General features: G+C 50.6%; 1 protein-coding gene across 5 annotated transcripts in view; it reads right to left on the bottom strand.

Annotated features, from left to right (window-relative positions):
• The window catches only part of FHL1 (four and a half LIM domains 1), a 33,470-nt gene that overhangs the window by 6,134 nt on the left and 12,262 nt on the right, over window positions 1-15,074 (bottom strand). For 2 of the 5 annotated variants that reach the window (XM_074914970.1, XM_074914971.1), the window contains exon 1: window positions 6,869-6,965. The exons of 1 other annotated variant lie outside the window; for it this stretch is intronic. In XM_074914970.1, the coding sequence (XP_074771071.1) occupies window positions 6,869-6,890 (22 nt within the window). In that variant the 5' untranslated portion in view covers window positions 6,891-6,965. Of the gene's footprint in view, window positions 1-3,220; window positions 3,349-6,101; window positions 6,105-6,868; window positions 6,966-15,074 lie in introns of those variants that run through there. 2 more of the 5 variants (XM_074914973.1, XM_074914972.1) reach the window with 2 other exon arrangements.

The raw sequence follows: 15,074 nt of genomic DNA, 5'->3' as shown, positions 1-15,074 counted from the left end.
GCCAACCACAAGCGGAGCAGAATAGTTTCCATGTTTCCAGCCTAAGCCCACAGCCAGCTGCAGCCCTCCGAGGCCTTTTGTGCTGGATAGTTGTGCAAGTTCCAGCTGCCTCTTTTCACCGGGCTTTCACATATAAAGTCATAAGGAAAAAAAGAAAAAAAAAAAAAACCAAACCAAGAAAGAAAAGATCTCCCTACATGTAAAGATACTTCTTCAGTTCATAGCAGCAGGGCCCTGCCAAGGTGTGATGTTTCACCACGGCCAGGGAGCCAGGACATCAGCGGGTGCGAGGGCTCTCGACCAGAGAATTTTCCACTTTGGCTGGAGGTGCACGCTCACGCTTTCTCCCCAGACACCCACCCCAGCCTGCACACCCGGTCTCAGCCTCCCAGACCACTTCTGCTAACAGCTCCCTCCATTTCCCCACACCCTTCCTCAGAGGGAGCTGGCAACGCTCCTGCGAGGGGGCTGCAAAATCTCCGGCAGGGCTCTGCTAGCCTGTGCTGTCCCAGAAACGCAGCTCCATCCCTGCCCCTGCAGCCCCCAGCACCGCAGAGCCCCGTTTCCCCCTAACCACCAACCCAGGACACAGCCCTGAACTTTCCGCACCATTAGCAACCAGACGAGTTGTGGCAGCGGTCTGGCAATGGGGGCTGCCAAGAGGAAATTTAATTATTCTTTGCCTGATAGAGCTGCAGCGCCAGCACAGAGCAGGAAAGGGAGAAGGACAAGGACAGGCAATATAAATTGCTTCCTGCTGTGAGGTGGGGGAGGCCATTAGCACCTCCATCCTGTAGCCTCACCTCAGACTACCCCACCAAGCTCCCAAGCCCCAGGGTTTAGGGGCTGCTTTGCTTCCAGCTCCTGATGGAGCTCAGCAGCACAGTGGCTCCTCATTCCATCTGTGCTGCTCCAAGCCCCAGCACAGCACCTTTATAAACTCAAACAGGGCTCTGGGCTTTTTGGGGTGTAGAGAGGGTACGTTGTTCCCCACCGTGCTCTGGTGGCAAGGGAGGGTCAGCGGGACGCCACTGGGCTCGCTCTCAGCTGTGGGATGCTGCGCAGGCAGGACTGTTGTGTTGTCACGGCACGAGGACCTGTTTACACAGCTTTTTCTTGGACACTTGCCCACCCCAGTAATTCTAGAGGTACCATCAACTGTGTGGGCCAAGCTGTCAGCATGAGAAATGCCCACACTGGCACGGGAGCCCCTGAGGCCAAGAGATTGTTTCCATCTTAGAGAGGAGAGGGGCCTTGCAGCAGAGGTGCCAGCTGAGCAAACCTCAACAGAGGAGAGCACATCAAACCCAACAGCTCCTGACACTGCCCAGACACCTCAGCAAGAAGTGAGGGGTGGCTGCTGCCTCCACCATCTCCTCTACAACCCCTTTGCTTCTTTTCTGTCAGAGTAACATGCTGTTGGCAGCACACCATGAGCAGCCCCGACACAGCCATGTGCAAAGCCCGGGGAGATGCCTGCCTGCAAATGAACATTTTACTGCTATTTCAGAGCTCTCCCTCTGCCTCATCTCTGAGCTCAAGAAGCTGCTGGACAGGCAGTAGATGATGTTGGGGCAGGAGATTGGACTCATGCTATTGCTTTGTAGATTTTAAAATCCAAGAGTCATCTCACTGTCTCTCCCCTTTGTCACCCTTTCCACAATGCCAGGCCAGAACAAGTTGGAGCATTTCTCTTGCAGAAAGCAAGACAGATATTCCTGGAGAGGAGCATCGCACAGCGAGGCTGCAGCAGAGGTGGGGAGCGGGTTCACACCCTTCCCCTCAAACTTTACAGAAGCAGGCTGGAGGCCAAGCTGGCAGGAATTGCACACTGTGGTGACCGAGGTCTGGAAATGCCGCCTTGCCAAGGTCAGGAGACGGCCACGTCCTGCTGACTACTACCCAGGGGTTGTGTTTGTACCAGTTCAAGTAAATGAAACAAACAAACAGCTGAGAAGCACGGAAACTATGTGAGCCACGGCCAGCTCTGCAGAGCTTTATCAAGCAAGTGGGTTTTATTTAGAAGAAATGCAATTGCACAGAGTCCAGTGCAAATGGTATCGAAACGTTCCTGGTCTCAGGTTTAGGGTTGCTTTCAACCAGAACACATAATCGTGAACATATGGCTCAGGAAGTAACACAATCCTGTGTTCCCATGTAATGCATCATGTGCTAATGGGAGACATACATTTATCACAGCAGCTTTGGAGCTCCACAGACAAATTAACACTGTGCCTGTCAGCCCCAGGAGCTGAGCTGTGCAGGCTGGCAGGCCTGTTCTGCCTGCCTTGTGCCATCTCATGGACCAAAAGGCCCCTCTCATATATACATTGGGGCATAAATTTTCTTCCAGGAAGCAGAAAAGCTCTTACAGGAGCTTTCTGCCCTCGGTGGTGTCATCCCTACCCTGATCTAGACCCCAAAAAGGCACCTCTATCCCTTTGCCTGCAGTGAGGATGCAAACACTGACCATGCTGTCCCAACAAACGTGCTGGCTGCTCGTGATCTCTGCTCACCCATGCCGTGCCAAGAGACCACGTTAGCCAGACTATCTCCTGCAACCCTCCCACAGGATCAGCCCACCCAGCCCCAAAAGCCACCAGTCTGTGGCAGAATGGGGCCCTGCACCAGTAGCAGCTGTGCTGGGACCACGGGATCATTTTCCCTAGAGTGAGGCAAGTGGCCACGGAGACTTCAGAGCTCTGCTGCCCTGGGGAAGAGGCATTCAGCATCCTACTGCTGGTCTCCTAAGCAGTTCTGTCCCCTCTCACAGAAAGTAAACAGACAGGTATTTGTTGTCTCAGTAAAAAAATAAATACATCTTCTAAAGCCTGGTTGGCAGCAGATCACGGTTTTGGAGATGTTTATCTCCTTAATAACCTGTTCACCCTTCAGCTGCACCAGGTACCCACAGCTTAACTTTCCAGAGCTTCCAGGTATATTAACTCCGGCCTGTCTTTGCTGCTTGGAAAATAAACAAGCCATGAAACTAAGAATATACTGGGTATATGCAAAACCCACGACTCCTCCTTGCGTTTCCTCGGGGCCTTTATTTTAGTGCACACTGCATACCCATAGCTTCCCCATACGAGCTGTGCAGCAGCTGCTGAGCACGCAGCAGGAATTCACACCAGTGGTACAACCGTGCTACAGCAACACAAAATTCAGTGCTCAGGGTAAGCATTCATCAAACTAACCACTAAAACCGTAAGTGCTGTACCTTTGTGCTTCATTTCACCACGCTGTGCTTAAACCAACAGCAGTACATGCAGGTGGTGCAGCTTGGAAGTTATTTGAACACAGTTTCTGTGGCTGTACCTTTACACCAGACTACGGTGAACCAACAGCCTGGTCAAGTGTCTCCTGTGTAACCCCAGGAGAATCACATACCCTGAGGACATGCACTGATCCAAATCCCACTTCAGCTTGACTCTGGGGCCACAGAAGCGGAATTAGGAAACGGAGAAAAAGTATGGACAGACTGGAACTATTCTCGGGCCCAGGCTGACGTCCATGCGCACAGGATATTCTGGAGAGAAGCAGGTGAGAAGAGAGAGCTCAGGCTGTCGGGGGGAGGAGTAAGTGCAGTATGTGCCCATCCTGAAATAGCCTAGAGGACCCTCGATAAAAACAAGAGCTGAAGAAAAATCCATCAATACTTCCAGAAACTAACCCCCCCCCTTTAAGCAAGGTGTCCCTCTGCCACCAGCCCTGGCAGGGTGCTGTCTAAATGTAGCTCCCTGATGGATTTGGCTACAGTTTGAGGGAAGCTGGCCAAACCAGTGGCCTTCTCAAGTATCAGGCTATTTGGCACAAAGACCCACTGGAATTCAACCCTAACATTTACCTGACCACAGAGGTGCCAGTTAGCCACTTGTCCTCAGAGAGCATCTGCTGCTTTTCAAAAAACAGCCCCTCAGCCCTTGGACAACCATGCCTTTCATCTTTCAAACGCACATCTCAAATGTTTGGGCTCTGCCAGCTTCCACGCACCTCAAGTCATGCTGTGGCACAGTCAAGGGCTCTCCCAGCCAATGGCCAGGGTCAGGGCTGTACCCTGCAGCACGGCAAGTTTGGGGATGGAAAGGGCACAGACCTAAGAAGTGCCACCCCACTAAAACTATTGGATTAACACAGCCTCCTGCCTCTCCCACCACCCCTGGGCTGGTTGCTCCAGGTTCAGTCGAGCTATACACCACAAGGCAGCATGGCAGTGGTTTGCACAACAAATGAAACTGAAGAACTCAGCAAAGGGAGCTGAATCATAGCTGATAAGCAAAGCACTTAACACAGGGTATGTGTTAATGTCTTTGGGGAATATGTTTAAATGTCATAAACCACCAAGGAAGAACTTGGAGTGTGGTCTCTAAAAGCAACCAGGGAAACTGTACTTTACAATTATTCTGCTACTTAGGAAACAAGATGAGGCTGAAGGCTTTAACACTCTGCCCTATGCACAGCTGCATGCTCTATGGCAATACAGAAGGAAACAAGCAACTGCCTTTTGATTCCATCAGTTTTATTTTTCTCAGCAGACTGAGTACACACAGCCCCCACACCACCAGGTATTGGCTACCCCTGCCTATTTCAGCTCACAACCTGGCATCCCCTGGCCTGTCACCTGAGTTACTATTCTCAGCATTCCTCTATGCAATGCCGCGTGGTCTGCTATAAATACCAGGGAATACCCTTAAAAGAAGGGTCCCATTAATCTGAAACGCAAAGCAACAGTTGGGACTGTACCTCAAGGTCACTGGCACACTGCCCTAGACAACAAACATTTGCAAAGACAAAGGAAAGAAAAAAATTCTTTACAGGTCATTTTTGCTGTGAGGGATGGCAGTAACAAGTGGAGAACTGTGCTCTTCCATTGCCAGGCTGGGACACGTGCGACTCTCATACTCTATAATTCAAAAATTAGTCTGTTGATAAAATGGAAGCTTCTTTATTTAGAACAAGAACAGCTCCAAGTTCCTCAGGCGGTTGCCAAAAACATTCCCTACAGTCCTATTGCCACCATGTCTAAGCACGTCCCAATCATTATTAAATCTTCACAGTTCCCCAGGGAAGTAGGGACCTGCTATTAAAAAAATACACTGCTCCAGCCCTGCAAACACTTCCCTCAGGGCTCGCTTTTGCACTTAACACAGAGCTCAGCTTAGGCTAACAAGGCTCCCAGAGTGCACATCACTGCCTCCAGTAAGGCTGAGCACTTAAGCAGAGTTTAAGCAGTGAAGCCCAAACCTTTCAAACCTAATCAGATTGACTAAAGCAAGCGAGGGCTGTTCTGTAGGTCACTCTGCGACTGCCTTAAGCTTTGACCTTTGAAACTCCTCAATTATGTTCCCAGCTATGCATGGACCTGCCCCCATCTCAGTGGCTGGATGCCTTTCTCATGCCCAGGTGCTCCCAAGAGCCGAACGTGAGCCTTTCTTCTGGTGTGGATGATTCACCCACCCCCCCATGACAGGCACTACGGTACCCCACTGCAGCTGTCCCGGAGAGCAGGGCTCCCCGTGGGGTGTGGGAGCAGACGCTGCCCTATAACTTGTTGGTGGAAGCACTCCAACCACAGCATCTGCTCAGAAAACACTTCAGCATTTTATCGTACAGCACAGCATCAAACCCATGGGTTCTTGCCCCTGAGAACACCTCCCCGAGAAAGATGAGAGAGAAAACAAAGATACAGCTGGGAGTATAATAAAAAGATGCTACAGCATCAGTCAGCCTTGTGGGCTGAAGTTAAAAACTAAATCACTTCTTACATTTTAATTGAATGGATCACACTTTTTAAACACCTTCGAGATGTTTAAAAATCCACAAAAGTCAGAATTTACTCAGGAAGATACCTTGCAGAAAGTATATCTGCATCACACAAGCAAATCTTAAGTAGCTGCGTGCCATGCAACAAGCGTCCTGCTCGTGCCTTGTCCTGGGAGACTGAGCGTGACGTTGAACAGCATGCTGTGACTCTCGTCCCCAGTTTAGAAGAGGCTCTGTGTTCTGAACCAAGTCTCATAAGCACCTCTGTCCCCTGGCTCGCTTTGATGCCCACAGGAACTGTGCCCCAAACTTGACACCCTCTCCCCAGGCACATCCACCCCCTGGGCTATGTCTAATTGTATGTTGTGATGTAAACACACACTGGACACACACACAAACATGGTTAGCTTTTAAGAATCAGATAAGCTTTTAAAAATCCTGAAGAGCTTTCAATTGTCTGTAATTGGAAGGCTAGAGGAGTTTAGTCTGGATGGGAAGACACACCACCACCATTTACATGCCATGGGGGACACGCAAAGCATGCTCTCAAGATTCCTGTCAGTGTTAATGGGAAAAAAAAGTTAACGTTTTCCTGCCACTGATGAGGGTCAGCGCTTTTGATCTACAAGACAAACACAGAGAAGAGGGAGTGACCACAACCCTCCCACCAGAGCCAAGCAAACCATCTGGGTTTACATGCTGGGCTTCTGCACACTCCCCTCAGCTACAGGTTTCCCCTGCTCACTGAAATAACTGCTCACTGCAAGGAAGAGCGTCATCCCCCATTTTCACCTAGTCTTTCTCAGATAACAGCTGAGCCCCAGCCTTCCCACAGCAGCGGATACAAAAACACTTACCATCCAATGAAGCTTACAAAATAGATGAGGCCGCCGCCACCACTGCGCTCCCAGTGCCAGTCCCCCACACTGGTTATAAACCCACTTGCCATCATTAGTTACAGCTGCAGATTGCTGAGGCTTAAAACTGCGTTCAAAAGAGTTATTTCTCTGGTGCAGGAGCCTCTTAACAAAACCTTCCTCCCCGTTTACCAGGCATCGCACACATGGGGTTTCTCCCACAACACCTGGCAGCACATCCACTTTACCTGTGTGCCTGTGGAAAGCCATGATTAGCAGCCCAAAGTCACCAGCAGCCCCTTAGGTAACAGAGTTCACAGTCTCTTGGCCGATAAGGAGCTGCCCCGTTTGATAACATACATTTAAACGGAGGCTATTAATATGGACGGGACTCCTACCAGATGTCCATTCCCCTCCCCAGAGATCACAACCTTAATCCCCCTTGAAAATTCTTACCATTTTAGGTGATCTGAGGGAGAAGAATAGGATCCAGAGACCTCTAGGTCTCTGTAGGCAACATGTAAATACCTGCCTGGCTACTCAGCACCCAAATTAGTCCCAAAGGCAGAGTGTGCCTCAGGAACTTGACCCCATGCTAGTACTATTTGGCCTTGGCTTTAGAGCTAGATTGCGTCTTGTAACAGTCCTGAGCTAAATTACAGACCCGACGTTAGTTCTGCACCGCTGTTGCTGAAGAGGAAGATCACAGCCCCATGGGGGCCAGGAGAGACTGCAAGGTGCTGTCCCCTGGCTGTAGGGCCCAGGAAGGATGTGGGTTGTACCCCTGGGGACCCAGCTGACAGCCCACAGAAGGAATAGAAGATACCTTCATGGGGGAGGTTAGACTTGCCTTCAACACAAGGGTCACGCTGAAGTTTTACTGGCAGTAAAACTACCGTACCTGGTCCTCCTCCAGCTTTTACCCTAAGGAAGCTCAAGACATTAACTACTCAAAGTAAACAAGTCCCTGAACAGCAGCACTTGGAAAGCCAGGTTTCATGACTACAGGGCTTCTCTAGCATCTAACGGTATGGCTGGGCTCGTTCCCCAGCACGGGTCTTATAGAGAGCACTGGCTCTTTACTCAGGCACCCACGGAGCTCCCTGGAAGACCCCAGCTCCATGGCTTCAACCAATGTATTTCCACCAAAGTCACGACAGGGAGCGGAGGGAGCTCTGGCTCAGGGCTGGCTCCCACGAGGACACACAGGCAGCGGCAGCTCCACGGCCGCGCGCTTGCCCCGGGTTACGGAATTGGCGGCGGTGCATGCTCAGGGCCGGGGGCCAGGGACACCCAGCTGCTAATCCCGCCTCGACACTGGCCGTGGGAAAGTCAGTTAACCTCCCTGACAGCCACTGGGAAGAGCCAATGTTTATCATTCCTTCCACAGAGCCCATCGCGGCGGTGTCTGGCCTCTAAACAGCAACCGTCATCCTCAGCCTGAGTGGCCCTCCTACAGCCAGGAACTGGGAACATCTCCATGTTCCTGCTGCAGAGGTCCCGAGAGCTCCTCGACCACACACGTGTGGCAGAGTGTGCACAGCCTCCAGCCCCAGCACCGGGGTCGGTGACCTCTTGGGCCTTCATGCCCATGTTAGGGCCCCCAGGTAGCACACATGCAAGGTCAGCATCTCACCAGCATCCCAACATCTCCGAGTTTCCAACAGGGCCTGGAAAAAGCCACACTTGACAACATGCTGTCCCAGAAGAGCACAGCATGGATCCACTTGTGTAGCAGATTGAGGCTGGGAAACGTGCTAAAATACTAGCACATTAAAACACTTTGGCTAGGAAAAACCCAACGTTATTCTGCCCCAGCTCATCTATAAACTCAAGCAAATTGTTTGCATAATTCAGATGGTAACCGGAACCCTAACAACTGGTATTTTCCTGTGCTAATCTTGCTGCACGCAGTGTAATATTTACAGACATGAGTTCATTTTTGGCAATGCACGTAGAGCTTGCACCATTAACCAGTCTCATTCCTTTCTAGCTGCCTACACAAAGCACTGGCACCCTCCCACTCAGTCATTTCCTACTTCCCCAAGAATACCCTCGTATTTCAATTAGAAATGGCAACCTCTGCTCCCCATCCTAAAAGGCAGGACAGCATTGCTGTGTCAGCAGCTGCCGCGTCCCACCCCAGAGGCGGCTGCAATTCAGCGGTGGTTTGACAGCATTGCAGAGGCATGTGGAGAGTAGGGATGGACACCTGGCCATCAAAACGTTTCACGTGCACAAATGCATGTGTGTTTTCAGCACGACAACAGGCGTGGGCTGGAGGAGGTGGGCAGGAGAAAGCCTGGCCAAAAACCAGGCAGACAACCCAGCTCTGCTGATGCTCATGAAGCTTCACCATGAAACTCCCCAGAGCAGCACTTGATGGCACAGCTCACTCTGCAAAGCCTCCAGTGATTCCCCAGAGCAGTCTGTAATAAAAAGGCCATTTTGTTTTTAATTTATCCCCCCTGGGTCAGTGCAGCAGGGATGGGCTGAGGAACAGCCCTTGCTGAGAGGACAGGGCTGCTCTTGGCTTTTTAACTGGCTTTAGCCATATGACCTTGGACAATTCCCACCTTCTCCCCAAGCTCCTCTTCCTCCCTGCAAACCCAGGTGATTAAACACAACATTGTTGCAAGGTATAGCACAAGTACCAAGAAGAGACATCATTATCCTGTGAAACATGGCAGGGAGCGGAAGCCTCCAGGAAAGGGAGGGTGCCCCAGAGAAGAGACATGCCAGCCCTGTCTGAGCTCTGTTAGCCAGGCACCACCCACCCACAGGTTCCAGAGAAAGAGAGTGCTACAAACATATCAGTGAGTGCACAGCAGGGCATGCAGGCTTGGGTTTCCATGTTTTTAACATTAAACCTGTCCTGTAGGTTTTCAGGACTCCAGGGAGCTGGACTGGACACACTGATCCCACCGCACAGGTCTGACCGCAAAGTGGCATGGCTGGGACATAGTGTCATCCACTCGGATAGACAAATGATTCACATTGTGGTTTCCAGAGTATTTTCTTGCCCTAACAATCCTGCCAGTAAAGGTCTGGGAGTCTCAGCTTGCTCGCACATCCTGCTGTCACTCAGTGGGCAGAAAGTCTTAAATAGAGCCGGTATAACCCAGACATTGATGAACTATTAGTCACCATCATCAAAGAAAGAACCAAGCAGCAGTAAATATGAGCAAGAGAAGAGCACCTGTCCACTTCTCAGGGCAACGCTGTACCTTCTGCTGCTATACACACTGCTTAGCGATGCACAGTTAACCTGCATTAGAAAAGCACACTAGCCATTCCCCAGGGTCCCCACAAAACAAGAGCCCCATATTGCTCCCTACCCTCCCTGTCGTGCAGGCAGTGCTGGACTCGCTCCATGCCCTCTCTCCAGCTGGAGGCTGCTACTGTGACAGCACAGGACCTGCACGGTCCCATCGGCCAGGGCTGCCCCGGCAGCATAGGGGTTAGCCCTCCACATCCAGGTTTGCTCCCACTCACCATTTACACAAGCACTTCATCCTTTTCAAGTATCAGCACAGCAGATTCAGGTGATTTTTAAGTTTTAAATCTGTTTTAGGTTGCATGCAATGTGTGTTCTCCCACAGCAGAGCGCAGTCCTTCTGCCAAACCTATTGCAGACCTCAGTTAAACATCCCTTGGCTCTTCTGAGGCAGAAACGAAACAAAATAATTTTTTTAAAAATACATATAAAGGCAGAGATTGCAGGAAGCCAACCAACAAAGGAATTGGGCTTAAGAGGAGAGAGGACACAGGTACAGGTCTCTCCAAGAACAAGCCCACCTTTGCACTTGCAGCTGGTCCATCAGCAGGAAGAGGAGACAGCAGCCCCATTGTCAAGGAAACACCAGGCAGGTTTGGGATCCGGGACTGACCCCTGGGGCTGATCCAGATCTCCAAGCACACAGTATCTCATGTGGTTCCTGCTCCCAGCACTGGCTCTGCTCTAGTGAAAGCACTGCAGAGCGTTGCAGATCATCTGGAGAGGGCTGCCAGGGGATGGCCCCTGCTCCCCCCCAGCCAGGGACCCTGCGTGCCACCCACAAACACACCTCAACCAAAATGGGGAGTTTCCACCTAGTCTTTTCAAATACTTTCCAAGTCCTTTCAAAGCCTGTTCAGTTCCAAACCAGACAGTTTCTCTTTGAAGTATCACAAAAATGCTTCAGAAGACTCAAACCTGGCTCGGTTCCCCCATTCTGCATACAAGGCTACACGGCTCCGCACCCCTGAAGCATCCTGCAGGCACTCAGGTGAACACAAGACAGAGACACCCTGGTTCACATGGGATGTACCCACATCCAGAGCAAAACCAGCAAGGACATCGCTGCAACATACCAGCCATCAGGCAAGCCCCGTGCCCTCAGGCAACCAGCTCAGAAGGGATGGTGGAGAAGGAAATGGCACATGGCAAAGACACATAAGGTGTTTTCCCTTCTTCCATGCTGAACTCCAGCCCACAGCTGGGTTCTGTGTGCTGAGCCTTTTAGGGAAGCTTTTAGGATCAGCTGTGAAGGTAAGGATAGAGGAACTGGGAACAGAGTTATAAGGAGGCACACACAGACAGAGTGACCCTTCATGAACTCAGATATGATGTGAGCAGAAACAAAAGGTGGAAAAGAAGGTAGGATAAGAAGAGAGAAAAAAATAAGGATGAGGGTGTAGTAAGGAAAGTAAGAAAGACAGGAAAGAATGGTCAAGAGATAACGGAGCTGGAAATAAAGGCATCTGAAAAATAGCAAAACTGGAAAGAGCTATAAACTGGGTTTTTCCCATCTGCCTCCATCCACAGGCTGGACTGTTTCCAGGACTATTCCCATGGCTTCTCCAAATTTATTTCCCTGCTGCCATCTGCTCTGCAGCTCCCCTCTACACATGCTCCTGACTGGCACTTCTTCCTATCGCCTGTTGCTGACATGGCAGACCTCTGCCTGCTACTGAAAGCCAAGTGACACCAAGGCCTGGGGGGAGTATCTGCACATAAATCAAGAGCTGCTTGGTAGACTCAAGGCTTTGTTCAGCTCTTGTCCCCCCTCCTGGCTGTGTCAGGGTTGGAGAACAGAATCCGCAGCGTGGTGGCGTGCAGGCACCATCCAGATCCATGGCAGCAGCCTCAGGACATGCAAGCTCCAGAAAGGACTGGGGTGAGAAGAGGCTGAAGCACTATTAGGTGCTGCTCAGGGTTGGCTTCAAATTAACAGCACAAGAAAGTGCATTTCCTCCTATCTCTGCTCCCTCCTCCCTGTGGCTCTTTGCTGTATTACAGACAAGACGCCAAGACTGTATCTTCCAGCAGCAAAGATGCCGAGTGCCTGCTGTGGTCCCTACAGTTAGATTTAGACCTTCAGTACAAGCTCAGAAAGGAACAGTCCCAAAATGCTGAAGATTTTTTTTAAAATATCTCTTAGAAAGACAAATGTATTGGTCTTAAATGCACTAGGTTAAATCTGGGCTGCATTTCTCTTTCCAGCTCTGTCTCTCATGTCCTTCTGCCTCGACACAGTCAGCAGAGAGGAGTTGTGAGTGTGCCGGCAGCAGACTGGGAGGCTCAGCGGGCTGCCCTCAACCTCCTTGCATGAACTGCAAGGTGAAAGCAACAGGTCTGAATGTGCCTGGACATCAGCCAGCCCTAAGTGGACACAAAGGCCTCTTTTGCTCCTCTTGAAAGATCCACATGCACTGCCAAGACTGGTCTGATTCAGATGCCCTCTAGGAGCATCAAGCCCATTACTAGGCTAAAAACCCTCAAACACAGCATTCACCTCTTCCTCCCCAGCAGTCTTACAGCTGCGTCGTGCACAGATCCACTCAGCAGTGCCTAGTTTGAGCAAAGCAGCCTCAATGCACCTCATGAAGTCCTCCTCAGGAGTCATGTGCCCTGACAGGAGCAGAAATCAGCTGGTTCTTGCAAGTTCATTTATCACAAAAGCAGCTGAGGGTGCAGAAATAAGGCGTGCAACATTTACCAGGGAAGATGAGCCAGCAGGCACGGGAGAAGCAGCCTGCATGGTCTTGGCACGGTCATCAGACCATGGCGATGGTCTCCAGGTTGGCATGTCGGGGTCCCAGCAGTGCCACGCTCTCACCCACGCTCACCAGGCCCCTGCAAGAAGCTCTGTAGCTTCTGCTCACTACATCTTTTACCAGGGCTGATGTGGTCCTCGGAGGAGTACTCCCTGGGGCCAAGCAAGCTGCACTACAATTCAGTTATTACTCCAGGTTATAATCCCAAAGCTTCATGTTTAGGACAGCGTTGCTCTTTAGAGTGATCTTGGCCAACTGCAGGGATCTTTCTTTGTTCAAGTTTAGATGCAGTCATGTGGAGGAGGAATGACCAGGGGATTCAAATGTGAGGCAAAGGTTTGCCAGGCACAGCTTTTCCCCCATGGCTTAGCCCCAGCTTCAGAGCTGAGAAAAGTAACTTAAGTCCCTGTCAAATAAATACCACGCTGATCCCAGCCATGCAGCACAGCAGTCTTTTCCAGGAAAGATGAGGTCTGATGAGCACTCACAGCAATATAATCCTACCATACCCACACAATAAATGCTCATGTCGAGGCTTCACCAAGTTGTTAGTGAGCCATCACTGAAATAATATTTCACAACCTCCATTATGATCTCTGCACTCCTAATTGCTTTCAATTACTTCTCACAGGCACGGCAGCCGGGTGAGCAATGCTCTCCCCCAGTGAAGTTAAACAGCTCACCGTGGAGAGCACAGAAGGAAGTTCGCCTATTAGTTTGCATCACTGCTTGAAAGCTGGGTCATTCACCTTCCCTGGAAATCTACCCGCTACAAGTCAGAAATTAGCAGCTACCCAAACGTCAGCTACAACACACACGCTCTCCAGCATCCCCCACATGGGTTTCCAGTAGCCCCAAAATCCTCCTGCATGCATTCAACAGGACCCGATAGCAAGGAAGACTTGTAAGGTGGGCACTGCAGCCCATGCCCAAGCTTTTCCTCCAAAGGCTGGAAATTATTTTGGCATGATGTTTTCTAGCAAAAACATCATGTTCTTGGGAAGCTACTGGGCAATTAGTCCTGCAGACCTCCTTCCTCCACCCCCACAGCACAGTGGGCTAAGCCAAAACCCCACACAAGCATCACTTTGCAGGACCAAAGAGCCTTGGTGCTTCCCCTTTATTTTCAGGGGAGAAGAAAGAGCTGTTTGTGAATGGACTGTGATTCTGGCAAAACATTCTCCAGAAATGCAGCACGTGGGAGACTCTGAGGATAGACAACTTCAGCTCAGGTGGTCAGAGGTTAAAGCAAAAGCTTCTCAGAAAAGGGCTGGGCAGAACCACGCTGCCTGACTAAGGACGAAGACAAGCCACTGCTTCAATGAGAAGGACATGCCCTTCTGAGCACTGGCATGCTGGTTGGGAAGATTTCCTAGCATCCAGCACACCATCAAAGCACCGTCTGAACCTGGCACAGGCCCCATGGCCATTCCCTGAGCACTGATTTAGAGCTGACAGGAGCCAGCCCTGGTGTATGGGTTTAGCAGGACAACCAGCCCATTACCCTGGGCACAGGACAGTCACCTCGAGCAAGATTAGCATTTGGCTACCTACACTTTCAGTTGTTAGACAGCGCTGGTGGCTGAAAGGGCCAAATCACCCTTGTTATGTGGCCATTTTAAAAATAACCTTTCCCAAAGCCCGGCAGTGCATAATCCTGCGTCTGTCTCTGCTCCAAGAGCCGAAGGAGATCAGCTTGCAGGGCTGACGGGTATTTTTGGGCACTCTGACTAATTGTCAGGACATATGCTGGGCATTCTTTAGAAGGAAAAACAAAGCTGCAAAGTCCCTTCCAATGAGGCCTACGGGTTTGGATTAGTCACAGAAGTTATTCTCAGAAACCTCTGCTTTGGGAGGGTTTGATATAACTTTCAACTTCAGATAAGTACATTTTAAAGTGGAAGAAGGGGTCAGCTTCCCTGAGCCTTGACACAATGAAGGCTCAGCCAGGCTGGGCCATGCTGCACCAGAAACAAGGGCAGGAGGAGTGAAAACACTTCACCTTGGTGTGGCTTCAAATTCACAACTGCTTTTTTGGCACCGCATCACATGGGCACTTGCTGGCTGTGCCAGCAGACGTGCTGCAGGACAAGCCAAGGAGAAGACACCCACTGGAGGGGTGCGAGGAGGCCCACAGGCACCTGCCCGCTTGCAAGGCCAAGTCATGGTGCAGCCTCCTAAGGCAGCTTGCTCTGATCCTGCATTACCACACATTTAATCTGCTGTAACGAATGTCATTTAACTTCTCCCTTTGCCCAGGCTTAGTTTGTGGCCAGAGTTGACTTCAGTCACCATTCATGTTATATTTTTCAAACTGGCCCATCAAGCATCTCGATAAAGCCCTGTTCATTTAACAGCCACACATTGCACTGCTCAGCCAGGCTCTTTGCATCTCTCCTTTTGTGGGGAAGTTGG

This window comes from Athene noctua, chromosome 11 (genome assembly GCF_965140245.1).
Source record: "Athene noctua chromosome 11, bAthNoc1.hap1.1, whole genome shotgun sequence".
Classification (NCBI taxonomy): Eukaryota; Metazoa; Chordata; class Aves; order Strigiformes; family Strigidae; genus Athene; species Athene noctua.
Note: the sequence above shows the minus strand (reverse complement) of the source record. Positions and strands in the feature narration are given on the sequence as shown.